At 37.0% G+C, this 20,997-nt stretch overlaps 1 protein-coding gene across 2 annotated transcripts in view; it reads left to right on the top strand.

Moving 5' to 3' along the window:
- The window catches only part of NTNG1 (netrin G1), a 344,789-nt gene that overhangs the window by 17,328 nt on the left and 306,464 nt on the right, over nucleotides 1–20,997 (top strand). For both annotated transcript variants that reach the window (XM_042998068.1, XM_042998069.1), the window contains exon 2: nucleotides 3,259–4,012. In XM_042998068.1, coding sequence (XP_042854002.1) covers nucleotides 3,767–4,012 — 246 coding nt within the window. In that variant the 5' untranslated portion in view covers nucleotides 3,259–3,766. The remainder of the gene's footprint in view (nucleotides 1–3,258; nucleotides 4,013–20,997) is intronic.

A 20,997-nucleotide genomic window follows, 5' to 3' on the forward strand; every position in this document is an offset into this window, starting at 1 on the left:
TATCAAAGAGGACTTCTCAGTACTTTAGTGTGTAGGTAGAGATGATGGCATTATTTGAGTACAGTGAGTTTCCAAGATTTGCAAAGCAAAGAACTAGAACTGGGGCTGCCCAGAGCTCTTCTGAAGCTGCTCACATTTAGGTGATGCAGACACCTGATACAATTGAAAGCCCATATTATTTGGCAATCAGTTCAGTTATGGGCCAGAAGGGGTTGGTTTACTATATTAAACCTTCAAATATGTCATTGACTGTCTTTCTCATAATCCATTTGCTTCGATATTTGCTGTGATGACCTAGCTTTTAAGAAGCAATTGATGATTTTAACCTGGTTGAAAGCATAGCCAGATGGGAACCAGTGCCATTAAGACAATAGAGGTTAGGGGGTAAACAATATTCTATTTTCATATCATTTTGTTTTCTTTGAAAACTCCATAATTATACTTTAATGGCAACTTTTCCATTTTGACAGAGGCTTCCTTTCCCACTGTGTGTCATGACAGTTCACAAATTTAATTTCTTACTAATTTTAAATTAAGAGGAATTTCTTTGAAGTGTATGTGGCACTGAAAAAAGTAAGGAGACCTTATATAAAGAACACACGCTAGAATACATGCTACAAATACAAAAATTAGAATGAAATTAAGCAATTATGTTAAAGAACAGCTTAGTGACCCTCTGCTCCTGATCTGTAATATGCGTGGTCAATATCTTTTTCTGTGTCAATGGGAGCTCATTAAATGTAAATTCTGCAGACTAACTGAGCCATGCCATATTAGTGCTTGCCAAAGCTTGACATTTTTAATACATTAATAATATGTCTGTAATGTAATGGAAAACTATTAATCACAACTGGTTATGTGCCAGAAATTTAAGCTATAATTGGCTGCTTCTTGTCAAGAATGTCTGTCGCACAGTCCTGCAACTGCCTAATATTCAAATATCTTGCACTCCTCTGCGTTTTTCCTTGTCAGTGCTCTAAATTCGATCAATGGTGTAGTCCATAATTCTGTGTAATGACCATCATTATAATTCTGCTATACTTTAATGAGAATTCGTTCTATTGGGATTGCTGTTGTATCAGGAAACAGTAACAGGCTCACATACATTTCCTTAGTGTCCAAATTTTTCACGTACAGCCACCTGGTCATCCTTTATTTTGTGGTTGTAGTAAGGCAAATGTGGATAAAGAAAGGGATATAAGACATAAATAGATTAGGGGATAACATTTACTGTTTAACAAAAAAACTGAAGATTAAGCTCCGAGAGCATTCAAATATATACTTAAGGTCACATTTGAAAAACAGTATTAAAAACTAATTCATAATTTTCACTTGGTTCACACTCAGAGCAGTCCATTCCTGGCCTTCAAGATTATATTGTTCTTGATAAATAAGTTGCTAAGTATTTGAAATTAAGAATTGAAGTTAATAAGTTCTAGTCTAGTAGATTTTACACTTCTGCTGTCTGTTGTGATGCCCAGCTCCCCTACACCCCATGAGAGTCTTCTTGTGATAACAAAGTAGTACACACAGATGAAAATGCATCTAGAAAATGTGCATGTGTATTATTTTCACAACCTTTTCAGATTATTAATTGTCAAATTGTTGGATGTTTCTTAAAATATCAACTTAAAATTACCACCAAATCTGAAAAAGCAGAAGGCTGTGCTAGCCACAACACATGCTTCTCTGCGATTTTTTTCTTTTTAGCTTAAGATATCAAAATGTGCCCAACACGGTATAGTACAGTCTTTATGTTACAAGGAGGAGGCAAATTCAAATCAGCAGTTTATACATGTTTAGACAAACTGCTAATTATTGCTTCGTAGGAACCCAAATATTCAACACTTTTCCTAATAGAAAATATCACAAATTGCAGCTGGATGATAACATTTTATGAATTGAATATAATGAAAATTGCACTTGCATCCATAAAGCAATTATTATAAATTACTTTGCTATGGAAACACTATTCAGCCATCCCTTGGCATTTCATAGTCTCTGTGGCTTAGTTCATTTTAAGATGGTGCATTATTTAAATATATTGAATTCCTTTTACAAGATTGTTTGAAGATAGTGAACTTCCCTATTTAAACTGCTTAATGTGAATTAAAGGGTCTGTAATGGTATTTTCTAAACTGTGGGCTTTTTTGTCCTTTTCAATTGTTTAAAAAATAGTTAATTATTGGGACTGTGACACGATGAACCAACTAATTACACAAATACCTCTTTTTTACACCTGGGTTCCAAATGTTATTTTTTGTTTAGATTTGGACAGTGATCTCTAAAGAGAAAAGTTGCCAGTTAAACTCACCAATGACTAGTACTCATAGTTATGTAGGCTGCATTATCGGTTGACCAAAAGTAATTTTTAAACAGTAATTTTTATTTTCTGTTAGAATTAGTGCCATATTATTCTGCTTCATGGCCTGTTAACTCACCCTCAGCTGTTTTTATATGTGCATTTTAAATTGTGCATTTTACTACAGAGCTTTTAGTTTTAAGGCAGCGAATAATATTCGCCTTTGGGACAAATTCTCTTCTGTTACAGAAAGTAAGTGCAAATGCAGATGTAATGGCTATAAAAAGATGTAAGAAAATAGAAAATTCTTATGAAAGGAAAATTTCCTCCTTTGGTTTTATTTTTGAGTATTTTTTCCAGAGAGCCAAGTTATCTTTATCACTAAATGCAACTAAACAAAAGAGGCTAAATTCTTCCATATAATGAGCAAATCCAGAGGGACAGCCTTGTGCCAACAATGCCAGTTTTCACTCGGGCTAACAAAAGCTAAGAAATGTACACAGAATTTAGAGATTTTTAGGGTCTCTTTGCCAATAGACAAAAGGCATACAAGTAGTTGTCACTTCTTTGTCATTGTTATAAAAGCGTTCATTTTCCCCCATTGTTCTCCTGTAAGATTTTCTAGCATTGCAATCCATGAGAAATGTTTAAATCTAGCTGCTTGCTCTCAGTTTTGTCAAGATGGAAATATGATTTTTGAAGCGAAAACCTGTAACTCACCTGGAACATGCACATCTGTCTTTGTTACGGAAGAGTTAAGTCCTTCGTATCAAAATTCTCCCCAATGTGAATGATTTCTGTGGTTTGCTCATTCTAGCAAAGCATCGGCGTAAAGGTTATCCATATTACACCAATTTGCTTTATATTGCATCAACCCTCCCAAATGTCAACATATCAAACATTTTGTAATGCATCGATTCTGGGGCAATAACTTTTACTCTTCCTGTTTCTTAAAGGGTGTTGGTGCCAGAAGGAAAGAATGATTGATGAGAAGCAGACACCGGGCTATAGACACTCATCCTTTTGCTTCAGATACTATCAGTGCATCTGAGCATCCCTTGTGAGCCACGAGCACTGAGGATCACCCAGGGTTATCGGATGTACAACGGCAGAGCCATCACATCGCTAAATCATCCTTTGCTCCTGGACATCTTTTACAAAAACCAAACTAGACCTGAGTGTAATAGATACGTTCTAGGACAACGAAAAAGCTGCACGTTGTTGGTGATGCCTACCGCACAAGTATGTTAGACTTCCACCCAAATCCTCGATATACCTGAACACGCACAATATCAACCCTTGGCTTTTAGATTTGGAATCTACATTGAGATTTCATCCTCTTTTTTTTTTTTTTTAATATATAGACTTACCTACATATACACATATATGTATATGTAGAAGGGACATAGATCACAAATAAGCAAACCCTGCTTTATTACCACAAAGATTGCCAAGAATTTAGAGATGTATTTGTCAAGATTCCTGTCAATTCATGCCCTTTGGGTTACAGTGTCCTCAGTGATGCAGCCCTACCCTTTGGTATGGGGACATTACGATGTGTGTAAGACTCAGATTTACACAGAAGAAGGGAAAGTTTGGGATTACATGGCCTGTCAGCCGGAATCCACGGACATGACCAAATATCTGAAAGTAAAACTGGATCCTCCGGACATTACCTGTGGAGACCCTCCTGAGACATTCTGTGCAATGGTGAGGCAACCCTTTTGAATAGAATGTTTCATATTAAGTGGAGGCATGTCATTTACGTGTACAGATGTGGTGAGTGTGAAAACTCAAGCAATGAGCTGAATCTGCTGGTGGCAGATTGGTGCTAATAGGCTAGCTTTCTTCTCGGTGGAGGTTTGCAGGACCTGGGATTACGATTCGCAGGGTGATTCATGCACTGGAACGTGCCTTCTGCCTTCCTTACAAACCGAAGCTTCCACTGAAACAGGCATACTGTATATAACTGAGAAAAGAAAGAGTTAGGCTGAGGGTTCAGTTTCAGATTGGAGTCTGGGAATATGATTAGGCCAAATGTCTTATAGTAAAGGATAAAATCCATTGGTAAACCAACTTTAGAAAAACAAAGTTCTCTTCACATGCCTGTATAGGGCCACCCTTGAGGTTCATTGTTCAAGGCTAGGTTAGAGTTCATGGTTTTCCTCATCAGGAAACTGATGTGATGTGGAAGTCCTTGGTTAGGAGGTCAGTGAGAAGAAAAGCAAAGAAGAGAGGAGGTAATGCCTCCAGAAAAGTCTTGTTTGTCAACTCATGTGGGGTCCTTATTTTCAAGGGTCCTGGTTTTCTATGGGTATTTTAAATACGAATGTTGGAATGTTGAAAGCATATTTGCTGAAAAGTAGTGACCTTGGCACACAAATTCAGACACTATCCTTTTGAGAGGCCAAGTTAAAGAATTCATTGTTTTTGTGGTGTACATCAGTCTTTTCCGGGGTGAAAAGTTAAATGTTATGTGAAAGAAGAACTTTGGAGTGACACATGGGATTTTCACTAAGGACATGGTTGAAAGTTTACCTAAAGGTATTAGTCACGAATTTGGTGATTAAGCTGATGTAAATGAAGGTGCTAGAGAGTCCAGATAGTGTGTTCATTTAGTTTATGTCATTTTTTTTTTTTAATTACAGGCGGTCTTTATTTGGTAGAGGAATTGTGATCCCATTTTTCCCCATGTAACAGATATAATCATATGGCAGATTTTAATAGTATTCTTATCTGACTTTATTATCTTGAACCCGGCCTGGCATTTTCAGGATAGTGAAACTATTAATCAAAGTAGCATCTGTTCACAGTCCCCAGTGAGTTAAATTAACATAAGATCATCTTAGACCTAGCACTGTGGAAAAGGTTTTGTAACAGGAAACAATTTTGAGCAATAAAGAGTGTTTTTACCTAAAAGCTAACGGCTTGCCATTTTTCAGAAGTGCCTTTGGGGACTGGTTTGAATTATAGTCTAAACCTGATTTTGTGGAGGGTGAGAAAAAGATCTTGGCTATTAGGTGTCACAATGACTAAAGTGCCCTGAAAGACTAAATATTTCAAAGAGAGGACCCGTCTCTCTGGGAAACAGGTATGTGCTTTGCAAAAAAAAACCCAAAAAACAAAAAACAAACCAAAAAACCAAAAAACGTACATTTTAGAAACCAGAGACTTCTAGAAGAGTACTTCATTCAAACACATTAGCAAAACTATAATAAATCTGTAAAAGAGCAGGGACATTTGTTGGCTTTGTGTAAGGTCTTTGATAATCTCTCATAAAAGGTCAAATTTAAGATCTCATTGCAAATTTGGAGGGAAATTGCTGTGCAGGTGATAAGTTGTGCACTCCTCACAGCAGAGAATGAGTTCTGGGCCAACTCTTCATATTATGAAGAACACTCTAGCTCTATATATTGGTTTGTATGACACTTGTAGCAATATGCCTCTTCTGGAATTGTTTAATAATTTACAGATTGAAGTAAAAGAGCAGACATCTTTCTGCAGTGTGCCGTTTCCACTTGCATAGGTCCTGTATAGTGTGTTCAACCTGTGATTTAAATATGCAGCTTTCCTGATCTCAGCCCCTGGCAAGAAAAGGCAAGTTCGGCACTGTTCCTGTCCTTTTGGGGAAGGGTTTATTGACTGGGTGTCTTTAGTGTGCCTCTCTTTCCGATCATGAGTGGGAAAGGGCACATTACAGAACTTCTCATGCTTGCCTTTCACAGCACATGGTATAAGGTCTTTAAGCAAGTCAGTTCCCTACCAGTTCCCTAGCTTTGTGATGTTAGAGACCAAAAGAGAAAAAAGAATTAAAGTGATATCCCTCAACTTTCTCAAGTGCAATAATATGTATACTTTGTATGTTTACCCCAAGATCCACAAGACCGCCTTTTCAAAGGCTACATCTGAGTATGAGGCAGATATTTGGAAGCCTTGGTGCATGTAAACTTGTCACGGAGCAGAAACGTTTTTCAAGGGAGAGTGTAGGATTTGTGCGATGTTACCTATCAGTGCCTAATTTGGACTCCTTAATATGCATATGATTGGCAGAACAGATTTAATAATCTATCCTTTAAGCACATACTTTGGGGCTATTTGTATGCATATTATATGCCAAGTCAATGATAATGGCCTAATAGGGCAACACTTCCTCTCTGTAGTTTTGGATTTTCCATAAAACTCTTTAGTGTAAGGGTTCCTGACACCAGGCTGTAAAGCTGTCTCAGGATGCTGTCATATCAGACCTGTTTAGGTGCTCCCTAGCCCAAGGTCTAATGGGAATCCATAAAGTCATTTGTGTTATGATTTTCACACTTTCCTCCTTGACACACACATCCATCCCTTCCTGCTCCCTCAGAGTCGTTATGGCCCATTACATCAGCGTTGCTGCCACATAAGCGCAATCACTACTTAGCCCTTATATGTAAATGTTTGCTGCAAAATGGTTTCAGAAATCACCTGCTCAGTTACTGACACCCTTATTAGCTGTGAGTATAACAATTCTGAACACTAAGGGCACATTTGGTGAGAGAAATACCCTGAAATTCCCCTGGCTGATTTGTATGAAGTTGAAGTTCATTGGCAATGTGTTAAGAGTCAGTGTTGCCGCTTTCTGCACTTGCTCCATCATTATGTGGCTGTGACTATCCGGGAATGCAGTATATAGTTTATGGTGAAATTTTAGGGAAAAAAGGGCCACGTGATTCTGTTTGACAATAGATCTCGGCTTGCTAACCCAGATGACCTGTTTAATAACTCTTTAATATATAGTGGTTTTAAATTGCTATATATTAGTACTACCAGTATTTGTGAACATAAATTTTATGGGAGAACTCTGCCATTCCTATTTATGACAGTAAAATAGGGGAAACGTATACACATATACACACATCTATATGAATTGTGTATATTGAGACTAATATATATGAATTGTGTATGTTGAGACCATACATCTTCTTTTTAATTTAATGTATTCTTTTTAAGTTGTTGGTGGCCCAAGAAATATCTCTGCTAAGGAGGAAGAATCTGAAGCATAGAAGCATAGATTAGGCTTTTTGTTTTTTAGGCTGGGGTAATATGTTAGTATAGATCATGTCCTTCTTCCAGCCACATAAAAGCTTCACATAGCACAGCTTTGTCAGAAAACACAGATCATCCAGTGATGACAATTTGTTTCAATTTGCATAAAGAGCAAATAGGATGATCTGAACCCGTGTGTAAAGCTGAAGTGACAACACAAAGCTATGACTTGTTCTTTGTGTTTAGACAAACTTAGCTGTCATATCTGCACGCAACACCCCAGTGGCTTAAAAATGGCAAAATTATCTGCAATTATCTCCAGCCTGCAGCTAATTTTCTGGATAAGTTAAACAGAAGCTTTGAAAGGAAGCCCACAGACGGAAGAAGTCATGTGCGTTTGTACAATTGATGGTGCAGCAGTGCTGATGACTGTGGAAATGGGAGCCCTTGAGAGCTGCTGTGGATTTCAGAGCCAATCAAAACTAAATTAGGAAACAAAGATTATTAAAAAGTCTTCTGTGCATGTAATTGTGGCATAATATTATGAGGTGGACATTAAGTGTTTCCCTTGGAGACCCTTGGCATCATGAATGCAGTGCGCCTTTAATTACAAGTAGACTCATATTACTAAAAAAAATGGAGAAAATAAAGTACTCTGAGGTGTAGTTAGCAATACCCTCATTATGTTTACTGAAATAATTAAAAGAAAGGATGTAATTTTTCTAAATAAAATGTCAGAATTTGAAATGAAAATGGATTTTCTTTAGGAAATTTACTAATGTGTGCCCCTGCTCTTGATAGGCGTTTACTCAAGTACCATAACAGGCCTATTAATGATCGTTCCATATTGTGCTATTTCCAGATAGACTCCTATTAAGAAAAAAAAATACCTTAATTATCGTAAGCATTGTGGATAGAACATATTTCATTTTGTTCAAATGGAATTTAGGAAAGTAGTGGAAAGCCTTTGGGTTTTATGATTTTAACGGAACCCAGCGGGATGGTGAGGGGTAATGCATAGTTGCAGGGCAATCCAGAACTTAAATTTCAAATTTGACATCAGTGCAGGTTGCCATCTGGTGGCTATCAGGTGGCCTCTGAGAAATTAGTTTGATAAACTGAGTTACATTTTCAGTGACAAGGCATTAATATCAATTTTCCAAAAACTGGAAATGACATTGACTTATATGATAATCAAATAATCTTAAAATAACTCTGTTCACATGAAATGTAATTCAATAAATGAATGAAGTTTTAATAACAGTGACATCTTTCATTTGAACTGATTTATCCCTTAATTATCCCAGAATGGAATTTAAAAAGTAAAAACCATCAGTTCCTTCATTACTAACACTTCATTGTTATTTAGTTCGTTATTTAGACTCATTTCTTAGAAAAGTTTAATTCACGTTTGAAATGAATTCAGTTTCATGGAGATCAATCTTTTTGATCTATCACTGTATCAAGTATTTCCTTGTTGAGGAGCCTACCATAGCTCCTTATTGTCTGTTGCATCGAGTCTAAAGTACTGTATCTGGGTTTTAAATCTTGTTGTATTCAACCTTTTTTCCCATTCCCACTAGGACCTTGTGTATGGCACCTTCAGGGGACTTATGGCTAATGATCTGATTGGGAGGGGGCTACTGCATTTGGATTGAAGTTCAGTGGCATGGCATGAACAGAATATTATGGGGAGGGAGCTTGGGAGGGAGTTGGTAAAGATTATGGTGGGGCTAACAAAACTTAAAACCACGTCATGTCACTGAATGTTCTCAGATAGTGTTCTCTGTGTGCGCAAGTGCCTCTGTCTGTGTTGGGCTGAGGCTTCACAAGTAGTATTCCAGACTTCTGAATGCAGAGTGAAGTGAGCAGAGTCATACAGCACATGCAAAACTGAGAGGTGGTGGTGTGAATCAAAGTCAAATAACATGTGTTCCCTGCCTCCAAAGGAAATCAAGGAGTCCTAAGAAAAATGAATAAAAAAGTAGTGTGTACTCAGAGGCTGGGGGAGCAGAGCAGCAAAGCCAGCATTCAGAATTTAAAGGTGGAACATTATTTTGCTGCATATCAAAGGGCCACTTGGAGAATACTATCTGGTAGCCAAGTGCCTGATGCTCAACAATGTCTGAAAAAGATAGAAAAAGGCTGGGTGGGTCAGATGCAAGCACAGTGTTTAAATGACAGCCTAGTGGCCTGGTTAATGGTAGAATGGCTCCTTATGTCTGGCAGGATGGAATAGGAGGGAAAATCATAAAACGTGTTGAGTTAGACCTATATATATGCCATATATATATAAATATGCATATACACATGTGTGTATATATATGTAACATACATACATAATATATGTATGTATGTATTTTTCTTAACTTAGTTGATGCTGGAGTGTGCTAAGATAAGCATGGCTCATCTACCTGGAGCTCCAATTTTACACAAAGATTAGGAGAAGCATTTAACTGAATGCACAAATGCAAGATTTTTAAAGATGAAACACTCCTCAGTCCCCCAAGGAGTAATCTTATCTGCTCTCTGCGGAGGGGAATATCACTGAAAAGTGTGAAAAGCAATATCCTAAAAATACCATAGCCCTTCCAGATTGTTTTAGGGTCTCTCAGGCATATTCTCCAGACTTTGGTGAGGTGGGCTTGCTCTCCGAGCTTTGGGATTGTACACGGGTCCTAGGCTGGCATCTTGATCGTCTGATGTTGAAAACTAGTGTCATCACACAGGAAGTCCCTCATCTCATGTGTTTTCCCTGCAAGGACAAGCAGAGGACATTCCTCTTGCTTGGAATCGTCTGTGCTTCTCTGCACTTGTGTTGATTCCACCCATCCTTCAAGGTCTGTGTGTTTCTTTATATGTACTTCCTGCCAATTTCAGCACATATCATTTTGTTGACTGAGTATATATGTTAGCCCTGCCTGTGTACTGCACTGTGTGGTACCATTTAGCACTTATTACATCTTACTGATTAATACACCCACATGCACATTTGTTTTGTGTGTTTATTGTATCCTGATTCTTTATCTGGATCACCACTCTTTAAATGAGATGATATGTAAGAAAGCCTACCGGGACTCAACAGAGACTGTGCATTATATTGCTTTCCTACTTCATAGCATTTAACATATTCCTAGGGAACAAATAAATAATAGCATGCTTTTAATTGATTACTTGATCAGTTGTTTCAATGTAGTATTTGATTTTCTAGAATGTTTTCTGTTTCTTGGGAACTTTTATCATGAATCTGTTTCCTCTGTAAATTAAGAAACAACTGGAAAAGTTTGGCTGCTGTACTTGGGCAGCTTATGATGATGTTCTCAAGAGAGGTGAGAGAGGCAAAATCTACTCACAGTTCCAACACTGAAAGCGTATATAAGGGATTTTTAAATTCCATTTCTCATTGAATCTTTGAAATGTATTTTTCCAAATAGAAAATTTGGAAAAAAAAATTAGAAGAGCTTCACATGCAACATTGAAGTGATTTTGTCATATTTCTTATGAGTCTCTCTCTCTCTAAATATATATTTTGTTTTACAAAATTGGAATCGTATCACATACATTTTTTTCATCTTTTTTTCCCATTTACTGCTACACTTATAGCATTTACTTGTATCATTATATATTCTTAGGAAATATGGTTTTGATAGCTATAAAGATCTGATTATGTGGATATACAATATTTTATTTAATTACCCTCTCACCTTGACAGCTTAATGTTCTTTTCTATTGGTTATATATTATCGGTTGCATGCGGTGGTGAACATATATCAATGTAGTCTTTTTTATTGAACATATCCTTCTTCTCCCACATTCAAAACCTCCCATATTAAATGCACATGTTAAAATTTTTTTTAATGTTTATTTATTTTTGACAGAGAGAGAGAGAGACAGAGCATGAGCGGGGGAGGGACAGAGAGAGAGGGAGACACAGAATCCAAAGCAGGCTCCAGGTTCTGAGCTGTCAGCATAGAGCCCGACACAGGGCTTGAACTCACAGACCACGAGATCATGACCTGAGCTGAAGTTGGATGCTCAACCGACTGAGCCACCCAGGCGCCCCTAAAATTTTTTTTTTAATGTCTATTTATTTTTGAGACAGAGAGAGAGTATGAGCAGGGGAGGAGCAGAGAGAGAGGGAGACACAGAATCTGAAGCAGACTCCAGGCTCTGAGCTGTCAGCACAGAGCCTGACGCAGGGCTCTAACCCATGAACCATGAGATCATGACCTGAGCTGAAGTCAGAAGCTTAACCGACTGAGCCATCTAGGCACCCACACATGTGTTTTGATTGTTGAGCTCCTTATATTGTATTTGGCTGAGGCTATAGAGTAGGGCTATGTTCTTGCATTCCCTAGAGTGGAATGAAATAGACATTCTGTTTGTCAGTCAGGGGGACTGAAATCAGCATGTGTGACTTAGGCAGGCCCCTCTCTGGGCCTTGCTCTCCTTTACGTGGACTTGAGAGAGCTTCTAGAGATAGGAGGAAGACAGCTTCTGCCACACAGTAGAGAGCAAAGTCAGGGGACCTCTTTGGGAGCAACAAGCTAAAAATGGGCAAATTACACCGTATAAACAGTACTTGTGGCTTTAAAACTTGCTTTAAATTGATCCTCAGTGAGAAATACATTTTATATTACAGCTCATTAAACACATGCTTTCCATATACACCACCAAAACAAAAGCTTCACAAAGAAAGTACTTACCCTTCCTGGGTGCTATGCCCTCTGGTAATTTTTTCTCCCCTTATAGTTATTCTTCACCTTTAACAAATAATTGAAAATCATAGTTTGATTGTGATCCACAGATTATAGGTAGGATTGTTCTTGAAACTCTGAATAAATGGGAAAATTCTGTGCGCATCATTGTATAACTTCCTTTTTTTTTTTTTAAATTTTTTAACGTTTATTTATTTTTGAGACAGAGAGAGACAGAGCATGAACAGGGGAGGGGCAGAGAGAGAGACACACACAGAATCTGAAACAGGCTCCAGGCTCTGAGCTGTCAGCACAGAGCCCGACACGGGGCTCGAACTCACGGACCGTGAGATCATGACCTGAGCTGAAGTCGGACGCTTAACCGACTGAGCCACCCAGGTGCCCCTAACTTCCTTTTTTAAATTCAACATTATGTGTTTGAGATTTACTGCTATGTAGTATTCTACCATATGGATTTTTCTTTAATCAATCTTCTATTTCTAGACATTTAGTTTGTTTGATTTTTACATTTTAAGGCTCTTGACTGGAGTCAAATTGTCCTCCAGAAAGATGATTAGTTCACACTCTGCTTTTAAGCATTTTACAAAAAATGTGCTAGGCGTGAGATTCTCAACTGGAAATTCTTAAATATTCTTCTAATGTAGGGCCTTAGCAGATAAGTGAAAATATGTACTTTACCAAAAAGAATAATGATAAAATTATCCTTATTGCCACCATCTTTTCTGATGAGGTAATAACTTCTGTGATTTTGTATTGATAAATGGAAATATTGGAAGGGGAGATTACATTTAATTTTTTAAGGATGTATTTTTTGCTTCTTGATTAGACTGATTTTTAATGTTTCTTGGCCAGGGGCACCTGGGTAGCTGAGTAGGTTGAGCCTCTGACTTCAGCTCAGATCATGATCTTGCAGTTCGTGAGTTCGAGCCCCTTGTCCGGCTCTGTGCTGACAGCTCAGAGCCTGGAGCCTGCTTTGGATTCTGCGTTTCCCTTTCTCTCTGCTCCTCCCCCGCTCATGCTCTGTCTCTCTCTCTCTCTCTCAAAAAAAATTTTTTTTAATGTTTAGATTGATTTTTAATGTCTCTAGGCCATTTAAAATTTCTTATTCCCAATTGTAGTAGTTTTTGCACTTATTGCCTTTTTCCTCCTATTTTTTCTGTTGAAGCCAGCAATTAAAAATATGTATATTTGGGCCTTTTAAACAGATACCATTTTTTTGTCAGTTGATTAAGTTAAAATTGCGAGTATCCTTTCTTCCAGAAGAATAGGTCTTGTTTCAGGGTCTTTTGCACACCCTTTGTCTTGTGGAAATTTTATATATTCTTGCAGGAGATTTTGGTGGCAGGGTGTCATCATCTCAAAGCCGAGAAAAATTTATTTGTGTACCCCCTCATATCTTTTGTTCCTAATGTAAGAGCTTGGAGAAGTTGTTATTTACCCTAAGTAAAGCACCCCTTTTCATTTAGTATCATCCTTTGGAAACAGTTGCATACTGAAACATATTAATTGTATAAAGTGGCTGGTGTGAAATCTGCTTTAGTTTTATTTCACCAGACCAATGGGCAGACTGGTTTTTCATGTGCCATTTTTAGATTTCAGAATTTCTTTTCTTACAAAAGGGGAAAGTGCTGAAAGTTGTTTCACACGCATAATATTGGAAAAGAACTTACTGAGATTGGCAGGTTGTAAGTTTCTTCCCATCTTTCTGGGAATAGATAGATTCACATAGTATCAGTTCCATGAAAATTAAAGATGTGAGCCAAGAAAGAGCCAGAATTGGTTTTCATTCTTTGACCTACTTTGAAACTGACTTCTAAAATATTAAATGAAGAATTGAACTGGATATTGCTTCGGTACAAAGAAATAGCTCTTTTTGTTCCAGAGGGTTGATGTCCATTGAGAAGTCTAGCAGCTTACATTATAATCAGGTCTTGTCTGAACAATGGTTTTTCACCATTCCATGTAACTTTTTGTTTCTTTCCTGTTGCTCTCTTTCCTTCTTGGAAATGATGAAAGGAAGAAATCAAATACACTTCCAAGCAGCTCTCCCTCAAGGGAAAGGAGAATTCAACATAAATGGTCAACTCAAGTTGCAAGAGGAGGATATGTGCATGATAAAGAGAGTGAGCTGATAGGCAATCTGAGGTTGGCTGTGATGCCTGGACCACTCCATAAGGATTTTGATTTCAAAGATTAGAAGACTAATAATATATGTGGTGTTAGGGAGCATTCTCATCAATGTGTCTACTGTCTGACTCAGAATAGTGTTCTATTTAGCCATCACTGGAGACAGTGCTTTAAATAGTGCCTAGCACAGTGTGAAGCAGATAATAGTACTTAATGCATGCTTGTTGAACTGAACGTGTGCTGTGTTTTTACAAATAATGTTTGTAGTTGATATTTATCAAGAGCTTACATGGTACCATGCACTGTACTGACTAAGCATCAGCCTTTGTTGGTTCATATAACCTTCAATCCCATCATTATCCTTATTTAACAGGTGGAGTAATTGAGGCATGAGGTTAAATAACTTTTCCAACCAAGTAGTCGGAACAGGATATAAACCCAGACAGTATGACATGCATTCCCTACTCATAAACCATACTATAAATTCCTCCCTAATTTTGTTTGTAGTATGTGGGATAAAACCATCACAAAAACCTTTTTTAAAATTACATTTATGATTTGGACTATGAACACAATACTATGATTTTGTTATTTAAAATGCCTTTTATCTGAAATAACCTCAGAAAATCGGATTCTGTAAACAGAGTGTGTGGAATGTTGGAAATACACATTATGTGATGAGTGTCTTCATTCAGGGATAAGAGAACCAATCAACAGTGTTTGTTTCCATTCCTGCTTTCTTTTCCATTAACGTGTTCATATAAATGGAAATAAGCTGTTAGAAATCATACAGAGCGGAGTACATATTGTGTTCACCATCTAAAACCAGAATAATAAGTCAGCAACTGTTGGCTAGTTAACAAAATCATATTCTTGTGGGGGAGGTGTTGAGAAAAGTAGTTAGCATGATGCTTTTGATTTTTTTTTTAACACTATCAATAACAACTGTTATATAGCCAACCCCCTCCATGCTGTCTCCACTCGGATGTCTAGTAGGCATTTTAAACTTAACACATTTATTATAGAACTCTTGATTTCTTCTCCCCAAATGGATTTTGCCTGTAGTCTTTCCCATATCTATAAACAGCAGCTTATATTTATCTAGTTGCTCAAGATGAAAAATCTAGGAATCCTCCTTAACTCCTTTATGTCCTTCACAACAGATATCAACAAGTCCTGTTAGCTAAACTTCCAAATATATCCCAAATCAGTTGCTTTTCACCCTCTCTACTGCTAACAACCAGGTCCCAAACAGCTTTATACCTAGGCTAGACTTCTGCAGTATTCCCTAACTTTTGCCCTGTTACCAAATTCACATAGGTTTTATAGTATTATAATATAGAGCACAATATAAATATTATAATATATAAAAATTATACATATAGATGTATAGCATTAATATTATAGAGTTAGATATGTAATTATATAATATACATAGAGATAAAATTTTAAGAATCTGAATCAGTCAGGTCCTTTCCTTGTTCAAGTTCCTCCTCAATTGTTATGTCCCACTGAGAATTACATCCAAACTCTTCATTTTTTAAAATAACTTTTTAATGTTTATTTATTTTTGAGAGAGAGAGAGAAAGAGAGAGAGCGAGTTGGGGAGGGGCAGAGAGAGAGAGATAGGGAGACACAGAATCCAAAGCAGGCTCCAGGCTCTGAGCTGTCAGCACAGAGCCTGAGGTGGGACTTGAACCCATGAACCATGAGATCATGACCTGAGCTGAAGTCTGATGCTTAACCGACTGAGCCACCCAGGCACCCCTATATTTGAAGTCTTACTAATGCCTGAAAGGTACTATATAGTCTGGTCTTTGAATACCTCTCTAGAGTCCATTCTGATCACTCCCACCTTGCTCAGACCACTCTGCCTGCAACTTCTTGGTGTTACGCATAAAACTAAGTTTATTTTTGCCTCCTTGTTTGGACCCACATTCTCAAAATCTTCCCGTAGCTCCCTCCCACCTTTTATTCAAGACTCTGTCTTGTGAATACCTTCTCAAAGAAGCTTATCTGACCACCTTATTTAAATAGCATCTCTTGGGGCTCCTGGGTGGCTCAGTTGTTAAGTGTCAGACTCTTGACTTCAGTTCAGGTCATGACCTCGTGTTTGGTGAGTTCGAGCTCCGCCATTGACGTCTGCACTGACAGTGGCGAGCCTGCCTGGGATTCGCTGTCTCCTCTCTCTCTGCCCCTCCACTGCTTGTGCGCTCTCTCTGTCTCTCTCAAAAATAAATAAAATTAAAAAAACTAAAAACTAGCATTTCTTTCACACCCTTTATCCATTCCTTGAGTCTGCTTAATTTTTCTTCATTGAATTTATTATAAGGGAGATACTCAAACTATTTAACAACTGGGACAGAATCAACACAAACCAATCAGAAAAGACGTTAGTGGCCATACCTTACTGGGTACCATCTGATTGAACATTCATTCTAATGACTGGATATTTATTATGTTATATACTGCTTCTGTCTCTTTTCTCCTCCACAATATAAACTCCAGAGGGCAGGAACTTTGTCTTATGTCCATGGTGGGCTCGATAAATATTTGTTGAATGAATAAATGAGCTGCTAAAACAGAGATATGTTAATATGATGATGGCATTCATACTAAAGATTATTGCTCTAATATATACGTGTTCTTTAAAGTATTTAGGCTATGTTGGAGGTCCTTAATCTTGAAGGTATCATAAATATTTTCCTTTTTTAGTTTTTTTTAAATTAAAGGTACTTAATATAACAGATGTATGTACAACCACCACTTAAAATTAACAATGATGACGTTACATTGTTTTTCTTAGGATTTTAAAAAATAAATATTACTGACTGAGTTGAAACCATCTTGTCTCCATCCTCGGATCCCTTCCATGCCTTCCTTTTCCAGAGGGAACCAGTATCATAAATTTGGTGTATTTCCGTCCACTCAATGTTAATATATATTTTTTATGTGAAGCATATATGCTCATAAACAGCTTATGGTTTTGACTTTGGGTTTTTTAATGTTACCATCCTGAAAAAACTATTCTGTAGCTTAAATTTTTCATTCAACACTATTTTTGTAAACTATCTGTTTGATCTATATGATATGGTTCCTTCATATTAAAGGGATATATATCTATATCCATATCTATCTATCTACCTACCTACCTACCTACCTACCTGTTCCACTGGATAAATACATTGTTCAATTGTGAGAATTTAGCAAGTTTGTGTGTGTGTGTGTGTGTGTGTGTGTGTGTGTGTGTTTTAGTTTTAGATTTTTGCAGTTACGATCCACTCTACAAGAACCACCTTTGTACCTAGATCTTGGTGCATATGATCAAGAGTTGTTGCATTTTGTTTTGTTTACCTCAAGGTGTGCACCCAGAAACCAATCTGTGGTCTGTAGAGTGTGGGCATTTTCATCAAATGTAGTTGCTCTGTGTCGCGTTCCTACCAGCAGATTATAAGGGTTCTTCTAAGTCTTGTTTTGTGTTGTTTTCTTATATGTTTCCTCTTGTTATTAAATGAAAAATATTTTAAAAATCCTGTTTATTTGATTGCTTTAGTTATCCGGGCACTCATAGTTGGATTTTATGATGTATCATAGCAACCATAATTAACAGGATTTTTGATAAAACTGTATGTACCATGGCTCTTAATCTTTCATTTTTGTTTTAATTATTTAATAGTAAATCACTTGGAAGTTGTATGAACATAGCTAATGAATATTCGTAATGGTGAATCAACAGGAGGAAGCATGAAATTTGGAGGAATAAATATTGAGCTAAACTATGAGAACCTTCTTTGACTAGATCTTTCCACAGAGGGCAATGAATTTTAAGAGTAACATCTTGCATCTGGCCACCTGAATTGATAGGTATGCCCTGATCTGTATGACTAATACAAAATTCGCAGTTTAAAAAATTGTTTATATATAAGTAATCTTTTTCCCAAAATCATTGTTTTCATTATTAGAACATAACAATAGCCGATAGTGCTTTTAAACTGGAAGTCTCCTTGCTTACTTTGCAAGATGATATATAAATATTGCCTCATCCATCACCAGAATGACTTGTCTCCTAGATGAAAACCTGAGGGTGATGTGTAACTGTAATAAATTTGGGCAGCAAGGGAAGGGTTCCATTTCCAATTAAAACCACAGCCAGGAAGTTTCCATTTAGACTGACAGTACAGGTACACTGTTGGTACATATTTTATGCACTTGCTTGTTTGTTTGGGGCAACTTGGGATTATTTTAGAAGTAGTAACAGTAAAGGAGTAGCTTTGTACTTCTTTATGGCCTCCTAAGAAAGGGTCTATTGCCCCTTCTAGATGGGAAGTTTCCGAGATCCCTGGGTCTTGGGCATTTAGAACCAGGTATTTTTAGAAGTGGAGTTGTCTAACTTGGGAAAGTACATGCCTTTAAAGCTATTTTACTGAATTCAAACAGTCTTCAGGTTCAAGTTCCAACTTAATCAAGTTATTTCACTTTTTTGTTCTGAGGGACAGTAAGATAATGATGTGCTTAGCAGTGTCTGGCACATAGGAGATGCCCAATAAGTATTATTTTTATCATTGTGATGATCATTTCTGTTGATAAAAAATTAAAGGCATTTTGATTTTCATATTCTGCTTTGAAGGGATGTTCTGAAGGCTTTCCTCTTAGTTCCCCTTTCTGTGAACTGTCTGGCCTTTCCTGATGTTACCAATGGCATCTATTAACTAACTGCTTATGAGGGTCTGGCTCCAAATGAGGTATTTAAAATAACAATTTCACAATTGTGGTTTTGAAATAAATGAAAGGTGTTCTAAATAACAAAGTATTAAAATAATCATTCATGGATGCAATGGCATTTGCACTGAGATTATAATGGATAGTGTTTTAACAAATGCACTAGACATGTCTAATGAGAGCATAACCACTGTGTCTAAAAACAAAAAGAAAATGTTAACAAATATTACCTATGTGAAAATAAATTAAATAAAAGCTATTTTATTAATCAAATATTGGAATGGGCACAATATGTTGGCTCTCATGGATGCTTTGAAGTAGAAGAGAGAAATTCAGTATGAGAAATGGAAATGCTGGATCCCAAATCAATATTCTTGGCTGCCATATTACCTACAGTATCTCCTTCCTCAAAAATATCCAATGGATTTCCACCTGCACTAAGTCCTGATCAACAAAATGAAACATTCTTCCTTGCAACATTATTTGCAGTAGCCAAGATATGGAAGCAAACTAAATGTCTAACACTGGATAGAGAAAATTATATATATATATATATATATATATAATGGAAAATTGGTCAGCCATAAAAAAGAATGAAATCTTGTGATTTGTGACAACATGGATGGACCTTGGGGGTCTTATACTAATGAAATAAGTTAAGCAGAGAAAGATAAATACCATATGATCTCTCTTACATGTAGAATCTAAAAGAAAAAGAAAAAAAGAAAGTAAAAAACCAAGCTGATAAATACAGAGAACAGATTGGTGGTTACCAGAGGCTGGGAATGTGGGGTGGGAGAAATGGTTGAAGGGGGTCAAAAGGGGGTTATTGCAGTTATAAAATAAACAAGTCGTGAGGATGTAATTAATGTGCAGCGTGGTGACTATAATAATATTGTATTGCATATATGAAAGTTGCTAAGAGAGTATATCTTAAAAGTTCTCACCACAAGAAAAAAAATTCTGTATGGTGTATTCTGTATTCTGTATGGTGACAGATATTAACTAGACTTATCGTGGTGATCCTTTTGCAGTATTATATAAATATTAATCCATTATGTTGTACACCTGAAATTAATATGATGTTGTATGTCAATTACACCTTTATTAAAAATAACATTGTTAAGTGAAACCTAGATCCATGATTCTCACCTTCTCCCGCTATATTTCAGTACACATGGTATTTGGATAGTGTGTTCAATTAGGGCAGCCAACAAGTTGTATTATCAAGGCTACTATGTGAATCAGGAAGAGGTTCTGTTTCCAAGAAATGCATCCTTGAGCCATGTCTTAGAAAAGAGAAAATAGGTTGGATCTCAGCCCCCATCTAAGACTTGGTTGGCTTCTTTGTGTTGGGCACAGGCTGCCCAACTGTGCTTGCTGTTTTGTGCACTATGTGGATTTCAGTTATAATTTGATCTTGTTCTGGACTCACACTGCATTTTGGAATTAGCACCTCACAGTGGGGAAAAAGCTGTTGCAAGCCATAGAGAAATTTTATTTTTATGTTATTGAATGACAAAAGTAACAAATATTAGTAATTTAACCAATTTAGCAAATACTCATTGAGCCTGTAGGAGGTGCATGGTGCTGAGCTAGGGCTGTAAGGATGAGCAAGACAGACACATTTCCCAGTCTCGTAGAGCTCATCATGATCAAAGCAGGGAGAAACACACGACACAAGTATACCAGTAATTACTACAGTGATGAATGTTTCAAGGAAGAAATTAAAGTTCCTTTGAGAGTATATAATCATAATGCTGGTGGTGATAGGAAAGTAAAACTGATTCTTCCTGAAGAAAGTCTGGATGTTGTCAAGTGCTAGATTTGCTCAATGATGTTATAAGTTTAGCATAGTATATTCTTTGAAATAGGAAACATGCAACTTTATTATTGAAACTCCTACAGTAAAATAATTTTGTCATCACAAGACTAGAAATCTAGCCCCAACTTCATTTCCATGTGTGTATGTATATGTATATATACATACATATGCATATATATGGCTTGAGCCCAAAGTGGGGCTTAAGCTCACCTGATGCAGGGCTCAACCTCACGAACTGGGAAATCATGACCTGAGCCAAAGTCAGATGTTTAACTGAGTGAGCCACC

Source organism: Panthera tigris, chromosome C1 (assembly GCF_018350195.1).
Source record: "Panthera tigris isolate Pti1 chromosome C1, P.tigris_Pti1_mat1.1, whole genome shotgun sequence".
NCBI lineage: Eukaryota > Metazoa > Chordata > Mammalia > Carnivora > Felidae > Panthera > Panthera tigris.